This window comes from Opisthocomus hoazin, chromosome 26, assembly GCF_030867145.1.
Source record: "Opisthocomus hoazin isolate bOpiHoa1 chromosome 26, bOpiHoa1.hap1, whole genome shotgun sequence".
Lineage (NCBI taxonomy): Eukaryota > Metazoa > Chordata > Aves > Opisthocomiformes > Opisthocomidae > Opisthocomus > Opisthocomus hoazin.
The window spans coordinates 5221720-5241337 of NC_134439.1; the positions used below are offsets into that span (position 1 = coordinate 5221720).

A 19618-nucleotide genomic window follows, 5' to 3' on the forward strand; every position below is an offset into this window, starting at 1 on the left:
CGGGGACGAGATGCGTGTCCTGGGCGGGGAGCCCCGCTGCCTGCGTTCGTGTCAGCGCGGGGAGCGCATCCTCCGCGGAAAACGGGAGGTCGGGAGGCAGGCACTGCCCTCCCCTCCCGTCTCCGAACTGGACCAAATTGGTCCTGACTGGGAGTGTTGAAAGCGAAGGAGGAAGTGGGAGATCGCGTTTTTAAATATTTTACAAGCTCCAACATGCGAGGAGTCAATAAAACTGACAACAGGAGCAAAGATTAAATGTTCGCACCGGATTCTCGGACGGGAATTCACCGCTTTTCCCCCTTCTTCCCTTCCCTCCCCTCTGCTCTCCAGCCAAGCCTCCCACCGCCCGAGCCGGGAGATTTAACTCTGTCTGCCAGTGTAAACCTTTATGTAGCAAAATTAGAGCAACTCAGCGACTTTCATTAAATATTAAGGGAGATCCAAGGACGGTGACTGAACCAGAAATACAGCATCATTCTCTGTCAAGCCCCGTATTAATTTAAGTTGTCGGCTTCAAACGGATGCAGGCCCCCTTCCCCTCTCCCCCCCCGCCCCCCCCCCCCGTCCTTATTTTATTCGGTGGTATTTTGTTTTATTTTATTGTACTCTTGTTTTTGCTGTCGACTTGGGATGCTGAGCGTGAGAAATTGGCCCTTGGCGGGGGGCGGCTGCGGGCTCGGTGCGGGGGAGCCACCCGGCAGCCCCCGCCCTGGGCGGCAGCCCCCTTTAAATCAATACCGGGGCTTTATTTCTCCGCGGTCCAGACGCCTTTGTCCGAGAGTCGTCCTTTAATAATCAAATGTCAGGGAGGGAAGGGGTGGCTGAGGGCTGCCGGGTGGGGACACTGCCCCGACCCCGGGCACTGCCCTCCCTGTCGGGGGGGCTCCGGACTCAAGATGTGACCCCAGATAAGAGCCCCAGACCCCGATTCAGAGACTCAGAGCCAGAACAGAAGCTGGTATCCTGGAGAATAGCTCCACACCTCCGTGAGGAGACCCAGAAACAGGAGGGTACGCCATGACAGGGATAGGACCCCAAAACTCGGGAGAAGAGCCTAAAAGCTTGGAGGGCACTCAGAGCCAGGATAGGACCCAGACCCGGGGGGGACACCCCAGAACCAGACTGGCAGCCGGGTGGTGGAAGGCAGAGCGCTCCCCGTCCCTGGCCGGGGGCTGTGGGAGGGGACCGGGGCATAGAGGCCATCGGGTGATGCAGAACTTCCCTCCGCGGAGGGTCCGCGCTGGGGGGGGACACCGGTACCCCCGGAGCACAGCCTCGGTCCTTGTTCTGCCTCAAATCCTCGGGGCTCCGCTCCCCTCACCCCTCCAGCCCTGTCCGCTCCATCCCCCCCAAAAACCAAGTTTCCCCCCTCTGCGGTGACCGGGGGAAAGGGCTTGGTTTCGGCCAGAGCTGGGAAGGGAAGTCCGGAGCAGAAGCTCTTGCTCCGCTCATCCCCCTCGCACCCCGCAGCTCTCCACCGCCTCTCCCAGCTCAGCTTCTCTGCTCTCCCGGACCCGCTGAAAATAACGAGAAAATAGTTTCTTACCATGTTTAAGCTGTATTTCTTTATTAACTCGTAGAAACCGAGTTTCTCGAGATACTGTGCCTCAGAGTTACAAATAACAGAAATAACGTTCAAGAGGCGGGAGGGGATAACGAGCTGTTTCAAGTAGCTCGAGCAAGTGTTATTTCATTAATTTCTGTGCAATAAGCCTTTCTCCCGGCCTGTCAGCTCGTCAGAAGTTCCTGGACTATCAGCGCTGTGTGTTTATCACATATCCCCAAAGAACTCTCTCTCGGCCAGACCCACCCTATCTTTTCCCAAAGAGGAAGCTATTAGCGCTGTAAATGCGAGTCAACAGCACCTTAATTCGTAATTTATTGCAGGCGGTAGGAGAGAGTTATTTAAGATTAAAGCAGCGCGGAGGGTGAGTGCTGCAAGGCGTAGAGACCGGGGAGTGGAGCAGGGGGATGAAGGAGAATAACGCGGAAACCTGCGGCTGAGGCGCGGAGAGCAGCGCGGCGGCAGGGCGGGCGGGACGCGGTAGCGGCTGTTTCCCCCCCTTTTTTTTTTAAATTTTCCCCCGAAAAGGGGTTTCAGGCAGTGTCCGCCCTGCCCCCTATCACCCCCCGCTCAAGGGAAGAGGCTCAAGCCGGAGCAAAGCCCGGGACCCCCCCAAACGCGCCCCCCCGCAGGCCCGAGGAGGGCCCGGAGCCGGTGCCAATTACTCTGCTTCATTTTCATATTTAAAAAGGGAGAAGAGCACGAGTCACCGGCTGCCGAGACAAAAGGGCAGAGCTCGATCTCTTTTCAGTCAAATAGGCAAAAAGTTCGGAAACGATGACGGTTTTCTTTGAAGTTTTCTCCCCCCCCCCCCCCCTTTTTTTTGGTGGGTAGGAGGAAGAGGAGAGGAGGGGGGAGGAGATGGAAATAAAAGGCAATAACCACATTTCAACACTTCCCTGCGCGTAACCCTCCCGGTTGAAAAGGAAGGCTGTAAATCAGAGGCGATGGTGGGGGATTTGACTCCTTACTGGTTTTTAGCGCGGAGATGAGGGGAGGGGTTAAGGAGAAAACCCCACTCGTGGCCGTTTCGTCCCCGTTTGATGTCCGACTCGACGCGAGATTTATCAGCGCGTTATTGGCAGCGGTATCCAGAGGTCAGGAGAGAAGCCCGAAAAACCTTGGGTCAAATTCTCTCCGAGCAAGTCCCGGTGAAATCAATAGGGAAGGGCAATCCGCAGCCTCGGGGCTGGGCGGGGGGGGGGACGGGGAGAGGGCTCGGCCACCCCCCCTCCACCCCCCGAGCCCCTCTCCCACCGCCCTGGGGTCGCGGGTACCAGCACCGAGCCCTGGACCCTGCGAGCCCATCCTTTGCCCCGGGCCCCAGCGCTCCGGCCGCTCGCCTCTGCCCAGCTCGGGGTGGGGTTTTTCGGTGGGGGGGCCCATTCCCCCCTCCTTTCCCCTCGGTTTTTGGGAGCCGACGCCGCGCCACGGCCCGTTTCGCCCTCGCACCAGCACCCAGGTCCCAGTTTCCTCTCCCCGCGCTGAGGTCAGCTCCAGCAAAGCCGAGGCTAAAAATACCCTCCGGGATCTGGTTTGCTGCTACCGGTACCTCTCCTCTGAGCTTAAACGCTTAAAAAAATCCAAAATATTCCCTGAAGAGGGGCAAGATTTAACGACGGGGTATTTACCCGGGGCTACAGGGGAGGAGGGGGGGGTGAAAGGAAGAAAGAAAGAAACACGGTGGGCTTTGCGTAACTTTTATTCTCTCCCTTTCTTTCTCTCTCTTTTCCTCTTTCTTTCTTTCCTTCGTTTTCTCCCCTTTCCCCTGGAAGAGACATATGGAATCAATTTTGAATCCTGACATTGAAGGCTGGCCAATTCCTACTGGCTCGAAAAACCAGAATCCATTTGGTTCCCCTCTCTCCGGCACCCCTTGTCACTCAGTGTTATAACCGTCTTGCAACATTTTAAGTCTTTATAAAGAGAAACAGCTTTCCAGATAGATACCAAGGATTCGGGAGTGGGGGAGGGTTTTTTCCTTTTTTTTTTTTTTTTTTTTTCCTTTTTTTTTAAGCGGAACCTGCGGGCACCTCGCCCTCCCGACACCCCCATCTCATCCCCCTCTGCTCGGTATCTCTCTGCAAAGGGGGCCGCATCTTTGCAATACTTTCGGTTGTTTTGGAAGAGTTTCTGGTTTTTCTCCACGTCAAATCAGTTCCGTGCGAATCGAGCGAGTCCAAAAAAAAAAATCAAAGCATCTTTGGGGGGAAAAAAAAAATCCAAACCGTCCGAGAAAGCTGTCAGCAAGATCCACAGGGGTGCAATAAAGTAGTTTCTTCTCCTTAATTTGCCTGCTCCACTCGCGAACTCGCACCTCCCCGATCCGGCTTCGCTCCTTCTTCTTGAAGTCCCGGGTCGGACAGTATCACAGGTAAGAAGTTAAAAAAAAAAATAAATCAATAAAAAATCCTGCAGCTCTGCCTTTCCTACCTTCTCAGCTCCGACGCTGTGAGATAGAACTAACTGCTGCGAAGGCTTTGACAGGCTGCTCCGCCGCTCCCCCCGAGCTGTAGCCGACTTGCTCCCGGTAGCAGACTCAGACTGCTGCCTCGGGAGCAGGGTCGGGGGAGCTTATGATGATGAGCAAAAAATTACCTCGCCGGGTCCATAACCGGGACCGGCCCAAACCGCTGCTTTCCGAGTGCGTGTTTACCCGCAAAAGTTTGTCTGGGACACATTTGTTAAAGGTTTAGCACCTCTCTCTCGTTTGAAAAAGAAACTACAAAAGCCCGTTGGAAAAGCGGGGTGTTAAACCGAAGAATGTAAGTGATGGTGATTTATGGCCCTACGAAGTTTTTTGTTTACTTGAAGCAGCCCCTAATTACAAGGGCTTCTGAAAAAAAAAAAAAAAAAAGCTTTCCCAAGCTGGGTGTGTGTCCATCGCGGGTTTTCCCTCCGCAGATCCGGGTGTAGCGGCCAGATGTGACTAAGGAACATCTGGTTAGCTGGGCTGCTTTGCCTCTCGGCCGGCCGAGATGGGTGAGGCTGCGACTCCGCAGCGTTTGGCACGAAAGCGGCGGCTGCCGGGGGGAGTCCGAGCCTGCAAATATCGGGCTTTTAACAAGGTTCAAGGTTGGTTTGGGGAGGGGATGTCCTCGAAAATGGGTCGTTTCGCTCAGACGCTCTTGCTGGGATCGAAAGGGAAACGGCCGGGAGGGCGAGATTCCGCGTGGGAATATCGGGTGCGTTGTTTTCTATCGACTTGTGCTATTCATTTCTGGCTCAGAAAATCCCCTCCCCATCCCCCCCCGCCAACGCCCGGTGTCTATTTTAAGAGCGAGACAGGAAAATCGTTTGTATGTAGGGAAAAAAAACCCCTCCCAGAAATCGAATTAAACCCGGAAAGTTTATATATATATATATATGTATATATTTATATTTGTGCTCTCTGTTCTCCTTTGGTTCCTTTCCCTTTAGAGCCAGATAATAACTCAGTCCCCGGGACAAGTTGCCAGTTCTAAAAATGTCCTCATACATTGTGAAACTGGAAAAGTTTTGACTCGGTGTCTAATATTTCCCGAGGCGAACTGGTATATTGGCAGAGAGCAGGGGCTCGGATACACAAGCGTCTGGGGTTTTTTTTGCTGAAAATTGCTTTGCATCAAATTTCCTCAGCTTCAGAATTATCTTTACTCGCCTCCAGCTAAACTTGAAATTTTTTACCAAGCGCTTGATCTGTTGGCGAATGAAATCTGAGAAGAAACCGCAGGCCCTAAGTGGCGGTAATTTAATTGATTTTATCATAAATCATCAACTTCATGAAGAACCAAAGTTTTCATTGAAGTAAATTGATATTAATGGACACCTTCTGAAATTTAACCCTGTAGATCTGTATGGCGGTGGTGCTCCCACTTCTGCTCTTTCGGGACAGGAGATTTTAGGGGTGGGGGGGAGGTATTTTTCCACCCTTCTAGCTTGCGTGTCTACCACTCTCCCTTAAAAATGACTTTTTTCCAGCATGGGGAACATGACGCCTGGTGTGGAGGGGGGTGGGGGTGGGATCCGAGAGCTCAGCTCCTCTTTGTGCCCCCGCAGCGGTGGGTAAAGCCCGGAGCACCCAGCTGAGGCTTTTTGGGGCGGACGAGCACCGAAAGGTTGGGTTTCTCCGGGTTACTCCCCTGGGAAGGTTGTCCCCTCTCCCACGGGTTTCGTGGGTGCAGGGCTGGGGTATCTCTGGCAAAAACACGCGTGTTGCAGCGAGGTGGTCCCGGCTCGGCCCTCGCACCCGCGTGAAAAACAGAATTAGGATTTAAAACCCCCGCTACCATCTACTCGTCCTCCTCTGCGTTAAACATCGCCGTTCCCAAAGCTTTCCCGCCTAATTAAAAATTAACTCAGAGCCCGGAATGGATGGGAGCGTTTTGATGTGGTGGTGGGGATGGCAGACCGAACACCCCCACAGAAATGGGGGATTTCAGCTGGGGGGGGTGTGTCCCTCATCGTAGGGTGTCCGCGCTGTGCGGGGAGGGTGCGGGACTCGGCGGCATCCCCACCGTTCCCTACAGACGAGAAATATTCAGTGTAAACGTTCCAAAACCGAGAAATGTAATTCCTTGACACCCCTTCTTTCTCCCTCTGCTGAGACTTCCTCCTCAGACATTGTCAGTCTTTATGAGTTATCCGATGGAAACGGGTAAAATGGAACTCGTTTCTTCTCCCAGGTCCCTTCTCCCCCATGCCCAGCTCGTCCTCCAGCGCCAGCCAGGTTCCGGATTCAGGCGAGTATCACTGCAAAAAAAAAAAAAAAGAAATAACCAAATTCCTTCCTTTTCTCACAGAAGCGGCCCCGGCGGTAGCGTGGGTGCCTGGTCCTCCCGGGAGGCGAAGGGAGGGCGGTGGGAGGAAGGCTCTGAATCCTCATTTTCTACCTCTATGTTTTTTTTTTGAGGAGGGGGTTAAAATGGGAAGAAACGGCGGGGGGGGGGGGTGCGGGAACCTGGACGTGAGCGTAGGAGCCGCATCCTCGGTGCCGGGGCCACCGGCGGCCCGGGCGCGGCCCCGGGGGAAGGGGGGGGGGGGGCGAGGACCCCATCCCCGGGGCCTCCAGGCGCTGCTCTGCCGCCGGGAAGGCCGAGAAGCCCCCCTCCGTGTTTTTTTTTCTGTCCACCCCAACCCGTTATTTCCCCCTCCGCTTCCCTCGTCTTCGCCGTTCGGGAGCGGTGGCTGCGGCGGTCGCTTTCCTCGTCAGCGTTTTTTCTCCTCCCTCGCCTTCGAGTTAAAAGAGAAAAAGAAAAACTAAAAGAAAAAAAAAAAAAAAAAAAGAAAGGAAAAGCAGCCCAGCACGCCGCAAAGGCCAGGGCAGCCCCGGCTGGGGAGGGAGCGGGGGGCTTCGCCTGCCCGGGGAGTGCGGGGAATTTGCTGCTGAGGGAATTGGCGGGACTGGACGGGGGGAGTTGGTCTTTTACCAATTCTGTATAAAATGGGCAAAAGGTTGACGTGTCCTGGTCATGTGACCGCATAATTCAAGCCATTATTTTGGCATTTGGAAGGAGGGGGTGTAGAAAAAAAACGTCGGGATGGTGATTCCCAGCCCGCCCCCGGCGAGCTGCTCCCAAAATAGCGATTTGTAGCGCGCTGATACCGCGAACTGCCACCTCCGCTCACCCCCCCCCACCCATCCCTACCCCCACCCACCCACCCGCGCCTCAACCCACGCTGGGGCTGCGAGACGACCCACGGGAGAGGGCTGCGGGGGCATTTGGGAGGGGTCCCAGCCCGGCAGGAGCCTGGGGGCTGCGTTTCCTCCCGGGGGTCGGTTTGGTTTGGGGGTTTGGTTTTTATTTTTTTTTTGGAGACAATTCCAAAGCACTTCCGCTGATTGATCATTAACCCGGTGAGTTATTGCTCCTCTAAGCAAAGGTCAGGGAGAGAAAAAGGTCCAATCTGTCAAGGCAAAACCCACTGCTCACTCAGTTTCATTTTGATTTCTTATCCGGGTCGGCTTCTGTTTGGGGTTTCAGGAGGTCCTGGACCCTCCAGAACTCTCCGCTCCTCGGAGCTCTCCCCTTCCTCCGGTTCTCTGTCTGTGGAGTGGGAAAACCCAAACTCCTTCCCTTTAGAGAAAAAAAACCTGGGCCAAGAGCGGGCGGAGGAGGCGGTGGGTGCTGCGGGGCTCCCCGCCCTGCGCCGGGGGGTTTCGACCGGGTGCGGGACGAGTGGGCGAGGGGGTTGGGGCTGCACCGCCTCCCAAAGAAAAATTAATGCAAATCAAATAGAGAAAAAACCCGCCCAAATTAAAACAAAGAACACAGGAAGGGGGGTAAAAACCTCGCTCCATCCCTCTTCTGCCTATACTGCGAGGGAATAAATGCAAAACAAAGCAAAATAAACACAACCCCCCCCGCCCTCCCCTCTGCAGCCGTTATTTACGCCCGCTTCTTTTTGGTTGTTTGTTTGTTTCTCTTTTCCCCTCCTCCCTTCTGCATCCACTCCAAATAAAAGCGATTCCCCCCCTCCTTTTCTCCACCTCCTCTCGGGCTGCTCCCGGCCCCCCCCGGGCCCGGCGTGGGAGGAACTCGCCGGGACTCAGCCTGCACTCGCTGAGCTCACAGCCCAGAAAGGGTGTTCTCTCCTCTTCTCTTATTTTTTTTCCCCCCCTTTCCTCTTTACAAATCTCTGTGTGTACTCTACAGAGGGAACTGCAAAGCCCCAGTTAACCAGGGAAGACTGTGATGTAAGTGGAATATTGCCAAAGCTGTGTATTAAAGTGGGCGCGCACGTAATAATAACACTAATAAAAAATACAGCTATAGGCCGCCGACTGGAGAAGGTCGCGAAGCATCCGCGGGTGATTTATGGACTGGGGGATGTTGTCACAAGCAGAGTAGGGGTGTGAGGGGAACGTTTTTATTGGAGATTAATAACATCAACATACAGAACGGAAACAGGATTATTAAAGCGACGGAATGTTTCCCCAAACGAAAATATTTTTAAATGAGATTGCTTTTTCTCTCTCCCCTTCTTTCTCCCTTTCCCAGTCCTTGGTGCCAAAGTTGCGGTGATAAATCTCTGCGTGGCTTTAAAAACGTTTACTGCTCGATACTGTTAATCCTGATACCGAATCGCTGCCGTGTGAACGGTGTCCTCGTGCACCGCAAAGCAGCTCCGGCCCTTCGCGGCGATCTTCCCACCACGTTGGAGAAACACGAAAAAAACATATTCTGCATCCCTGAGGCTTTTCTGCCTTGCAGGATAACGGCCTCCCGTTTCCCCCACTCTTACCCCGTTGTGGAACCCAGAGCTAATTAACTGCTTGTATTTAATCCTTTAAACGCATTTAACTCTGAAATTGCCACCAGAATTTAACGAAAACCCTTCTCGGTGTACATGTATTTTAAATCACAGTCCGAGTTCGCCACCAGCCGTGGATAAACTGCCCACGGTCCACGCCAAACCGTTTCCATCACTAAGGCGAACCCCGGGGACGGGCGAAGCGTTCCCCTCGCCTGGGGGTTTCCACGGGGCAGGGTGGAGAGGACCGCCGGGGAGACGGGGGATTGCATCAGATGTACAGAAATAAACCTGATGCCCACCTCCTCCGATGAGAATATTGGGCTATCGGGGGCTGGAGACGGGGGCAATCCCTGGACACGCCGCGGTTACTCGGGTGGGAGAAAATCTCGGGGGAAATGCTGGGCTTTTGTTCCTTAGAGCCCGTCTTCCCCCGACTCCCACCCACAGGTTTCTCCCTGTGATGGACCCTGCTCTACGCTTCTCTGCCCGCAGTCCGAAGTTTCATACTTGTTTTTCCTCCCCTCTTTTTCCCCTCCCCCAGTTCTTCTCCCGTCTCAAAGCCCACCGCTGCCTCGCGTTTGCTGGACCAGACATCGGAGAATCGGTGAGTTTTGCTGAATAATCCTCCTACCTGCTCCCCTGTCTGTACGTGTCTCCGTACCTCCCTCCGCACCAGGCTCGGGAGCCATTCCTCCTCGAAAGTCACCCAACGTGACTTCTTCCCCCCCCAACAACCCCAGAATAAGCACGGCTGCCCCGGCTTTCAGCTGAGCATTTTCCTTCTGCTACTGGCTTGTCTTTAAACTTGGTGATTTATGGCCGTAACTTTGAGGGAGTGTTTTAAATGGAAGAGCTTTCCTGCGCTCCCTTTGAAGGGAAACCCAGGCAGATTGCAACATTTGCTGCTGATTTTGTGACGAGGGCGAGGGAGTTGCACTTTAAAGAAAAAGAAGCTGCGACCAAAGCAAAGATGGCAATGCACAGGGAGCCGAAAAGAACTACTTACAGGAGCTCAACATAGAAACGTGCAAAGACCTTCTTAACAGGGTTTTTTTTCGGCTGCCAGTTAGGGTTAAAACAAAATTTTACACTTCAGAGGAGTTACTTGCAGAATCCGAGGTGCTCCTGATTGCCTAGGTCCTCCAAATGATTCAGTGGAGAGCTGTATTCAGAAACCTAGAGCACTTCACCTACAAAAAAGTCTTCAAAAGAACAGTCCACGAGTGTTTTTCCTCTTTCCTTCCCCTGGAATTTCAACGCCGGGGCTCCGAAGTAGGAACTCTCTCGTAGCAGAAGATTTATGGTGGAGCAGTTCATACAAAGTCAGGTTGGGGGGAGTAGAAATATAGCAATAATGGTGTCCCCTGGTCGAAACCCTCATGGCTGGGACGTGAACGCTGCAGCCAGAACAATAGCTGGGAACCCCGCAGTCCTCGGGGTGAGACTTTGTCCATCACCTGGAAAACCTTGGCTGCCTGAGCCACAGTGAGTCCTCTCGAAAGTCGAGGGTTTACTCGGACAGCCTTCTTTTTCTTTCCAGAGTTATCAGCCTAAAGGTGCACACAGACACACACAAAAGGGCGATGCAACCCCCCCGGCGGGTCATACCTTCCCGGCGACGTCCAAAGAGCCTTTGTGGTCCCTCTTTTTCTTGTTTTTCTAAAAGTAAATTCCCCCCCGTCAGCACTTCACCCACAGGAGCGAGCGCCGGAATTAAAGGAGGGAAGAGAACTGCGATGCGAAACAAAAGTAGCACTTTCAAAAAAAACCCCCCAAAACTGCAGACACCTAAATTCCTTGCCCTGCCTTCCTCCCACTCGCCAGCCCCTCCTCGTCACGGGCTTTCCCCAAAACGCGTCTTGGCGAGTTTCTGCCGTCGGCAGCCGGGTGGGAGCGGGGAAAGGCATAAATCTCCCGTGGCGACAGCAGCAGCGCCCGGCGCAGCCGTAACGGCCTTATTAATAATAGCAATAATCATCATCTTTATTGTTCAACACCTCGCTGCCTGGACCTCCTCCCCCGGGGGTGATTCGCGCCCTGGACCCCCCACCCCCTTCCCCAACCCCCGCACCCACTCCCCGGTGGAGGCCGAGGGGCGAGAGGAGCCCCCCCAGCCATCGGGACGCACAAACTTTACGCCGAAGTTACGCGGGGTTTCAGTTTCCCCCCCTCCCCTCCTCCCTGGTCCCCTTGCAAACACGGGGGCCGGCGGCTCCCATCCTCCCCCCCCCCCCCGGGCCCCAGAAAAGTGGGTTTCGGGGCGGGGGGGGGGTCTGCGAGGAGCCCAGCGCAGCCGCGGGTCCGGGGGAGGGAGAGCCCCAGCTATTGAAAGAGCCGCGATTGCCGCCGCGAAGGAGGGGGGGGGGTGTCTATGACTATGTTGAAACGGTTTATTAGCATAAATTGACACCTAATTGTTAAACACGTGAATCAAAGGGAAGCTTTGCTATCTTTCCGCCTAGGCCTCTGTCCACCACGTCTGCAATTAGCATAATTTTTCACTAGTGACGCTGTTCGGGAGGCTCGTTGGCTTTGCCCGGCAATCCGAACCAAATCTTGATTTTTAAATATCCCCTCCGCTTTATTCGACCCCCCCCGCCCACCCCCCCATCGTAGCCTGGATTCTTTTCGTTATTATTTTAATCCCAGCCAAGCATCGCATAGTTAAAGGGGGGGTGTGTGTGCGTGTGTGTTGTGTTCAGCTTTTCTTTCTTTCTTTTTTTTTTTTCCCTTCTCCTTTCCCTTCTTCCCCTTTGCTGTGGTAAAGCAGAGGCCATTGTTATCAGTGAGCAGCGCGTACCAGTCTATAGGGCAACCACAACCTCGGGGTTTGTCCATTCAAAGCCCTCAGCTTTTCTGCACATCTTGGAAGCTGGAAAGCATCTTGAATTTTTTTTTTTTTTCTTTCCCCCAAACGGAGACAGAGAGGCAATTTGAGCTGCCGTAACCGAAAGCTACACTGGCTGAGCCCCCTCCCCCTCTGTTTTGGCTTTTTTTTTTTATACATATATACACGCATATGCTGGATTTTTTTTTTTCCTCTCGCTCGTATGTTCCTTTAACGTTTTTAAAGGAAGGGGGTCATTCCTCGCTTATTGATTGCGTGGATGCTGGATGTGAAAATATATTATGTCTGCCTGTGCTTTGCTCGTCAGAGACTAAGGTAAGCCGGACTCGAATAGGCTATCACTTTGTGAATGGCGGAGTATATGTCCCAATGATTTATGACCATATGACTCCAATCTCGGTTCAAGAAGAGTTCACAAGCTTTAAGCTTCCTTCCACGCAGCGACTCTTTTGCAGCCCTCATCCAGGGCCCGTTTTCCCCCCCCTGCTTTACAACTGGGGAGTTCTGGTTGGGGTGAAGCTCGATGGTGGGGGAGGGAAGAGGGAAATTTTAGGAATGTGTCTCTATTTTCCAGGCATATCCACCCGCAAGAGAGTCGCCGGGATTTGAGCTCTTTCTGAGCAGCCGACCTATTGTTCAGGACACGTTTAGAATATTTAGTATTAATAATAATTTAAATTAAAAGCGGGGCTATGCCTGGTTTCGCTGGCTCTGGGAAATGTACCTTCGGAGGGGGCGGGGGGTGGGGAAAGGCGCTTCATAAACACAGTCAGGTTGTGAATTTAGGATTTCCAACATGGAGGGGACGGCTTTACAGGAGAATACCTCCGCCTTAGGTTTCTTTTCTCTTTTTCCCCCGCTCGCCGGATTTTTCCCCAAGCATCCTCCTCCCTGCAGCCCTTTCTCTCTCGCAGCTTCCCCGCTTTATCTCTTTTTTTTTTTTTTTTTTTTTTTAATGTCTCTAAATCCTCGCGCTCAAAAGTTGCAGGCAAAGAGTTTGTGGTTAAATCTCACCGCTCGCAAAGTGAAACTTGGAGCGTGATGAAACACCCAGCGCGGATCCTGCCCGGGTTTAATTGGAACAGGAGATCATCGAATATTTATTATTCTGCCTGAGATTTTTTTTTTTAAAAACAATTCCTTGGAGTAAATAATTAGGATTGCGGCCGTCCTCGGCGAAGATAAATGAGCGGCATTTGTGAGGCGCTGAGAGACGAGGTACAAAGCAAATCTTCTGTGGAAGCCACAAGCGAGCGAGCTTTTGGGCGAAGGGGATTGTAAATTTATTTTATGGACATTTAACAACAAAAAAATCGTCGCTGTTATTTTTAGCTGCTTTAGCTGAGCCTCTGCTCTCAGTTCTGGTTTGGGTTTGGGTTGGGTTTGTTTTTTTTGAAGAAACCTATGCCAGACAGGAAGGCCTTGGAGAAATTCCCACCTCTGCCCTCGTAGATATTTTCAGCAAACCTATTCATAATAAAGGCGCTGCTGTTTGTTAATTAATTCACAGCTTCTCGGCTCGGGCAGTGGAGTCTACTTTTTAATAAGATATATTTATCATGGAGAGGAAACCAAATGAGGATAACTCCCAGCAAGGATATCATCCTCTCTGTAGACAATAATACATCTCCTCGCAAGATACAATGCAGATTTGGGAATGCATAAAGGATTTAATCAGTGTAAAAAAGAGAAGCTGTCCCTTCGTGGACACGTTGTCTGAGGCTGTGTTGGAAGTGTACAGGGGTTTCATATGACATGACAGAAGAACACAGCAGTCGGGGAAGGGAAAAAAAAGATGTTATTTATTGTCAGGCTGTGGCTTCTGTTAAACCCCGGTACTTAGAAATATCGCATTAGACTTTATCTCCACAGAGTTTATTTTATTTTATTTTAGAGAATGAAAGAGCCCAGATAAAATTAAATATACAATAGATACAATTAAATATACAATGGATATCAATTTCAAAAAGAAATGCACAGTGGCTCCTCGCAAACTCTGAGCTGCAGAGAGAAGTCACCTCCTTTTGAAAATATATTTGCTGCTCAATTGAACCTCACACGTCAGATTATTCTCAGGTCAAGATAGTTTTCATATTTCTAAGGGTATTTCTACTCCGTCTTTACAGCAGAGAAAGTTTATCCATGGAGAAAAGAAAGAGAAAGAAAGAAAGAAAAAGAAAAAGGCTAGGCAGAGAGGGTTTCATTTTGTAATTTGAGGTTTTGGACTGGGTTTTTAGACTTACTGAGCTTGGTTTGGGGGAAGGAGGCACGACAAAAAATCAAAGGGGTAGAAAGTTAAGAGCAAATGGCCTGGTGACGTGTTTGTTTTCCAAGGAAAAAAAAACCAACAGCAATTAAACTGGCTTTGAAATCACGTCTTGCCAATGGTAGTTCCAGATTCAGGACCAACGAGTACAAAGCAGTGCAGGCAGCGAGGGGATACGTTTTCTAAACACAACCTGTGCTGCTGGAGTGAGAGGGGGGAGACTAATCTATAGGCCAGAGGAAGCACATTCTCAAATTCATGCCCCTGCTTAAATCTGCTGAAAATATTGACACGAAATTCCAAAGACATTGGGAGTCCCTGTGTAAACAGCAAATCGAGCCAACTGTGTCAGGACACCGCTACCTGGAAAAAACAAATTGACTATTTGCTGTTTTCAGTTTAAAAACAAATATCCTGGACAGAGGCCCTACCATCAACTTAGTGGACTTTTAATTTCTGATGATACAGCGTTTTGCTGGTTTTCACGTGGCCGAATGGCCAGTTTGAATAGATCAGGGGTAAGAAAGCAAGACTTTCATCCCTTTCATGCTTGTAACAAGCACTTGTCCATTCTGTATTCTTATATTTTTGTTAATGTGTGTGTTATTTGGATGTGGATATACATACGCGCACACAACACACATCTACATGCATACACACACACATTCATGTGGGAGTAGATCTGTATGCGTGGGTGGGTGTATATGTATATAGATAAACACAGGAGTAAGTAAACAGAGGTATACGGATGAAACCACGTGTGCTGATCGAGCATGTGTGTAGTTATACACCCTGGCTGCTATCCTCTGAGTTGAAAAAAGTCCAACCAACCAACCAAACAGAAAAATTACCCCCCAAAACCAGCACAACACTTCTGCGCTGTGACATTTGTGGAGCCTCCTTAGGCTGCACGCAGGATAAAATCTGCTCAAAGCATCTGTTCGCCCTGTTCTGCGGGACCCTATTCATGTCATGGGCCTTTCAGGCCCCAAGATGGATTCATAGGCTGGGTACTATTATTGTGTGTTTTCTCCTAACCTTTCAGGTCAGCTTCCAATAGACAGCTGGAAACGGCCTGTCACGTGGCCTTGGGGTGCCAATGTTCTGCCATAGGGGTGTCAAGACCCTGGTAGCCAGAAAAATCATTTTGGGGAGCCCTAGAGATGCAGAAGACAACGTACTACGACAGCTCCACGCTCTTTGGGGGTTACTCCTACGGGAGTGCCAATGGGTTCGGCTACGAGGGTCCCCAGCAGCCCTTCCAGCCGGCCTCTCACGTGGAGAACGACTACCAGAGGTCGGCCTGCTCTCTCCAGTCTCTTGGCAACACAACCCCGCAAGCAAAAAGTAAAGACCTGAACGGGAGCTGCATGCGTCCGAGTTTGCCCCAGGAGCACCATCCGCCTCCCCCCGTCTCGCCGCCCCCAAACCCTGCCACCAACAGCACCAGTAGCAACAGCAATAACCAGTCGGGGAGCAGTAAAACCGCCCCCAGCAAAGCCAACCTCAGTGCAAACGCCAGTCTCACCAAGCAGATTTTCCCCTGGATGAAAGAATCGAGGCAAAACTCCAAGCAGAAAAACAGCTCCCCTAGCACAGGTACACTGCTTGGCTTTTGTAACCCTCCGCTTTCCGAAACAGCGAGGTAACGAAGCTGCTGGCCAGAGTGGTCTTGTTTGGCGGGAGGGGAGAGGGGGAGAGGATGCAGTGAGGATCCAGCGAGGATCCAGTGAGGATCCTGGTGCTGGGCATGATCCCAAGATTGCCGGCTGCCTGCCCCAGCCAGGCTGAGCAAGCCTTGGCCCATCCTGCAGCACTGGCTGCGCACACTTGGTGTATTTTAAACCTATCCAGAGCACCACAGGGAAATACAACCAGGCGGTTGTACACAGCCGGTGCCTGACTGTGTAGATACAAATACATGAAAACGTACACCCACTGCTCATCCTCGCGATGCTAAAGCGGAGTGCTTGTTCCTGTCCAACCTCCCTGCCTCCAGACCCAGCAGTAAGCGTGGTGCTCTCTGAGAGCGTGTGTGCGTAGACGGAGCATAGGCATAATCACAGAGATATTCTTGCATGCACACGCGCCCATCTCTGCTGCGATCCAGAAAAAAATCTGCACGGAAATATCGCTGTTCTGGCAAATATATCCGTGTGAACTTTGCAGCACACCCTTCACTCTCCATTAATACAATTTATCAGTTACATACATGTTTATCTCACAAAAAGGTAAGTACAAATGCAATTTGGTGTTTAACAACGTACATGCAAATATTTGCGTTACACAAATACGAGACACACACAAGATGTGTGTGTGTGTGCATTCGTACTTCGGCAAACAAGATCTCTCCCAACACTGACCCGTGTTAGTATTAATTGGCTTTGCAGTGACTGCCCCACTGCCAAGTATTATTTTCTCAAAATTATCTGTTGGAAATAATCGACTCCTAAATAAATGGCCCTGGAATCCTGTTCTACATGACATGATCAAATTTTCATAAACCAGGGGCAGCTTTGGAGAACAGAACTCTTAATAAATGACATGATTATGGAGTGCAGGCTAATGCAAAGGGGTGAGGAAAGGGGGGGGTGTCGAACTCTTGTGCCTGTTCCAGGATTTATTAAGAAACGATGCATTCAATTTCTGCATGTAAGTAATTATCTTTTATTTCATTTCGCGGCCAGCAGAAACCTGCAGTGGTGAGAAAAGCCCTCCAGGCTCCTCGGCCTCCAAGAGAGCCCGCACTGCCTACACCAGCGCTCAGCTGGTGGAGCTGGAGAAGGAATTCCACTTCAACCGCTACCTGTGCAGGCCCCGCCGCGTGGAGATGGCCAACCTGCTGAACCTCAGCGAGAGGCAGATCAAGATCTGGTTCCAGAACAGGAGGATGAAGTATAAGAAAGATCAGAAGTCGAAAGGCATGGGGTCTTCCTCTGGAGGGCCTTCGCCCACCGGCAGCCCGCCCCAGCCCATGCAATCCTCCACCGGATTTATGAACGCCTTGCACACCATGAGCAGTAACTATGATGCCCCCTCGCCGCCTTCCTTCAATAAACCCCACCAAAATGCCTATGCCATGTCAACTAACTACCAAAACCCCATCAAAGGCTGCCCCTCCCAACAGAAATACGCCAACACGGCCCCCGAGTACGACCCCCACGTCTTACAAGGGAACGGGGTGGCCTACGGGACTCCCAGCATGCAGGGAAGCCCCGTCTATGTTGGAGGTAACTATGTGGATTCTATGCCCACCTCTGGCCCGTCCCTTTACGGCCTCAATCACCTGCCACATCACCAGGCATCCAACATGGACTACAACGGGCCTCCGCAGATGCCCCCGAGCCAGCATCACGGACCATGCGAGACCCACCCCACCTACACAGACCTTTCCACGCACCACGCTTCTTCTCAGGGCAGAATCCAAGAGGCGCCCAAGCTGACCCACCTGTGATAGGGAGCAGGGACAGGCTCAGGCGAAGCGGATGGGACCTCGCCGCAGGGTGTGGGAGAGGGGAAGAGGGCAGGATCGGCTTCAGGAACATTTGTGTTGAGCCATTTTCTTTCTTTCTTTGACAGGGCAGTTTCTACCAGGTTGTTGTGCTTGCTATTATTATTTCTGGGTTGTATTGGGCACAATTTCCAACCATTTCAAGATTTCATGCCAACAGCAGCTCTCTCTGAAGAGATATACCTCCCGTGTTTCAACACAAATGCTTCTGAAATGGGTTTGGGGTAGTTTTGTGGGAATCTAGCAGGTTTTTAGCAGCAACATCCTTAATTTCCAAACCAAGTACAGATCATCACTGCTAATTCTCGGACACTGGAAAGGAGAATAGTCATCCAGCCAAGTCTTTACAGTTGGTCTCTACATCTATGTAAACCTGCACATGTGTACACAGATGCAATCAAGAGAGATTCACAAGAGAATGACTGTCCTCTCCAGTTCCTTCTCAAGACGGACCTCGTGCTTCCCTTTCCATCAGAGGAGAGGCATCCTTTTTCGCTGAGTAATTTCCCACCAGTCCCCACATAAACTGCAAATATACATACCTGCCAACGCATGGGATTCACGGTCTTCCCCTCCAGCCCTTAACTCCCCTCTCAAAAACAATAACAACAACAAAAAAATTTAGGATAAGAGAAGTCTAAGAATAGTAAAAGATCTGGGAAACAAGTTTTCGAAATGCCTAAAAGCGCCCACCAACAGTAACAGCAGTCCAAAGAGAGGAAGAAAAAGTTGACAGGTCTGAATATTTCCCACCTTTGCCTCTGATGCCGTGAAGTCTCCATTTGACGACGCTGTGGTTTTTTGTTTGGGGTTTTTTTTCTTAGGGTTCACTAACAGAAAAGCAATCTTAAGACTTAGAAGTCCTACGCTTCTTTCCTCCTCTTCTCTTGACCTTACGTGAAAACAGGGTATATTTGAACAAACGGAATGTCCTCCAATAGAAGCAGAAGTGAATGGATCTCTCGTATTTGCTAATGCTTTCTTGTCTGGACATCTTTGTTGCACTTAGAGTTTACATATAATGGGTATAAAAACAACTTTGAAGGGTGTTCATTGAACTCAGTCGAGACGTCCTTCAATAGGTGTGTGTTCTGGTGAACATTCATATATATTTATTGGTTATAGCCAGTTTAAAATATTTTCCTTTTTTTTGTATTATTTATCCCCAATATTATGTATTTATATGAAGAAAAAAGAATCAAATTGTACTTTTTTAGTATTTACTTGTTACAAAGGACATTGTGTTTCCTTGTCATTGTACAACAAGCTTATTTCAGTTATTGTAATTTAGAAAGACCAGTAGTTTTATGTTACCTTCGTACTTATGAATAATGTAATTAGTTCTACTGGAGGCATGAGAGCAGAACCAGACTGTAATTGTATAGTCCTGAATTAGAAGAACTATAGCTAATCCCTCCCTCCCACCTCACCCCTCCTCTTGGGAGAGCTTTCTTTGTTCTTACAGTAGTTATTTTGTTTCCTTGCTTAAGGGTTGTCTGTTCAACAATTCTTGAATAAACTTTCTGTTATCAATTTTAGCTTGTCCTATCAGTCGGATTTAGGGGCAAAAATAAACCACGCGCGGGTGAAAACCGCGCAGAGAGCGCAGGGGAGGGACCGCTCGCCACGCGCCCGGCTCCGGCCCCCGGTGTTCTGCTCCGCGTCCCGTTCTGGGGCGAAACCCCCGGGGGTTCGGGCCAGGAGCGGCCGGGCCGGCCCCGCGGCCCCCCCCCCCCGGCCCCCGCCACAAAGGGGGGGTCACGTGGCGCCGGGGCCAGGCTGCCATTGGGCGGCGAAGGAAAACAAAGGAAAAGGATTAATCACAAAAAAAAAAAAAAAAAAAAAAAAAAAAAAAAAAAAAAAAAAAAAAAAAAAAAAAGGAAAAAAACCACGAAAAAGGGCCCAGAGTTTCCATAAGGGAACCTTCAAAGTGAAGAGAAATTACATTACGTATTATAATTAATTATTATTAAAATGCGCTCACACACACACGCGTGCACACACACACGCGTGCACACACACGCACACAAGCCCGCACCCCCCACCCCCCCAGACTAACCCCCGCGTCCAAAATGGTTCTTAAAGTGGGGGAAAGCCGCTGCCAAAGGGTACAGCATCGGTGCGAGCCAAAGGGAGAATAATCCTCTGCCAGCAGCGAAAGCAGATGGGCTAATACCGTGAATAATTTGCTTT

The 19618-nt window shown here is 50.9% G+C and overlaps 1 protein-coding gene across 2 annotated transcripts; it reads left to right on the top strand.

Annotated features, from left to right (window-relative positions):
• The first annotated feature begins 9102 nt into the window (after nt 1-9102).
• On the top strand, nt 9103-18902 carry HOXB3 (homeobox B3). 2 transcript variants are annotated; one of them, XM_075443457.1, is made up of 3 exons: nt 9103-9404; nt 14960-15513; nt 16602-18902. In XM_075443457.1, exons 2-3 carry the CDS (start codon nt 15078-15080, stop codon nt 17366-17368), a joined length of 1203 nt encoding a protein of 400 aa, XP_075299572.1. In that variant the 5' UTR covers nt 9103-9404; nt 14960-15077; the 3' UTR covers nt 17369-18902. The 2 variants fall into 2 exon arrangements, with proteins under 2 accessions (XP_075299572.1, XP_075299573.1); XM_075443458.1 differs by having other exon boundaries at nt 16605-18902.
• Nucleotides 18903-19618: the final 716 nt, after the last annotated feature.

Excerpts from the sequence above, each read along its gene's own strand:
- HOXB3 (XM_075443457.1), top strand. The coding sequence starts at position 15,078 with ATGCAGAAGACAACGTACTACGACAGCTCCACGCTCTTTGGGGGTTAC. Across the intron at positions 15,514-16,601 it reads AAACAGCTCCCCTAGCACAG|CAGAAACCTGCAGTGGTGAG; the intron begins GTACACTGCTTG and ends TTTCGCGGCCAG.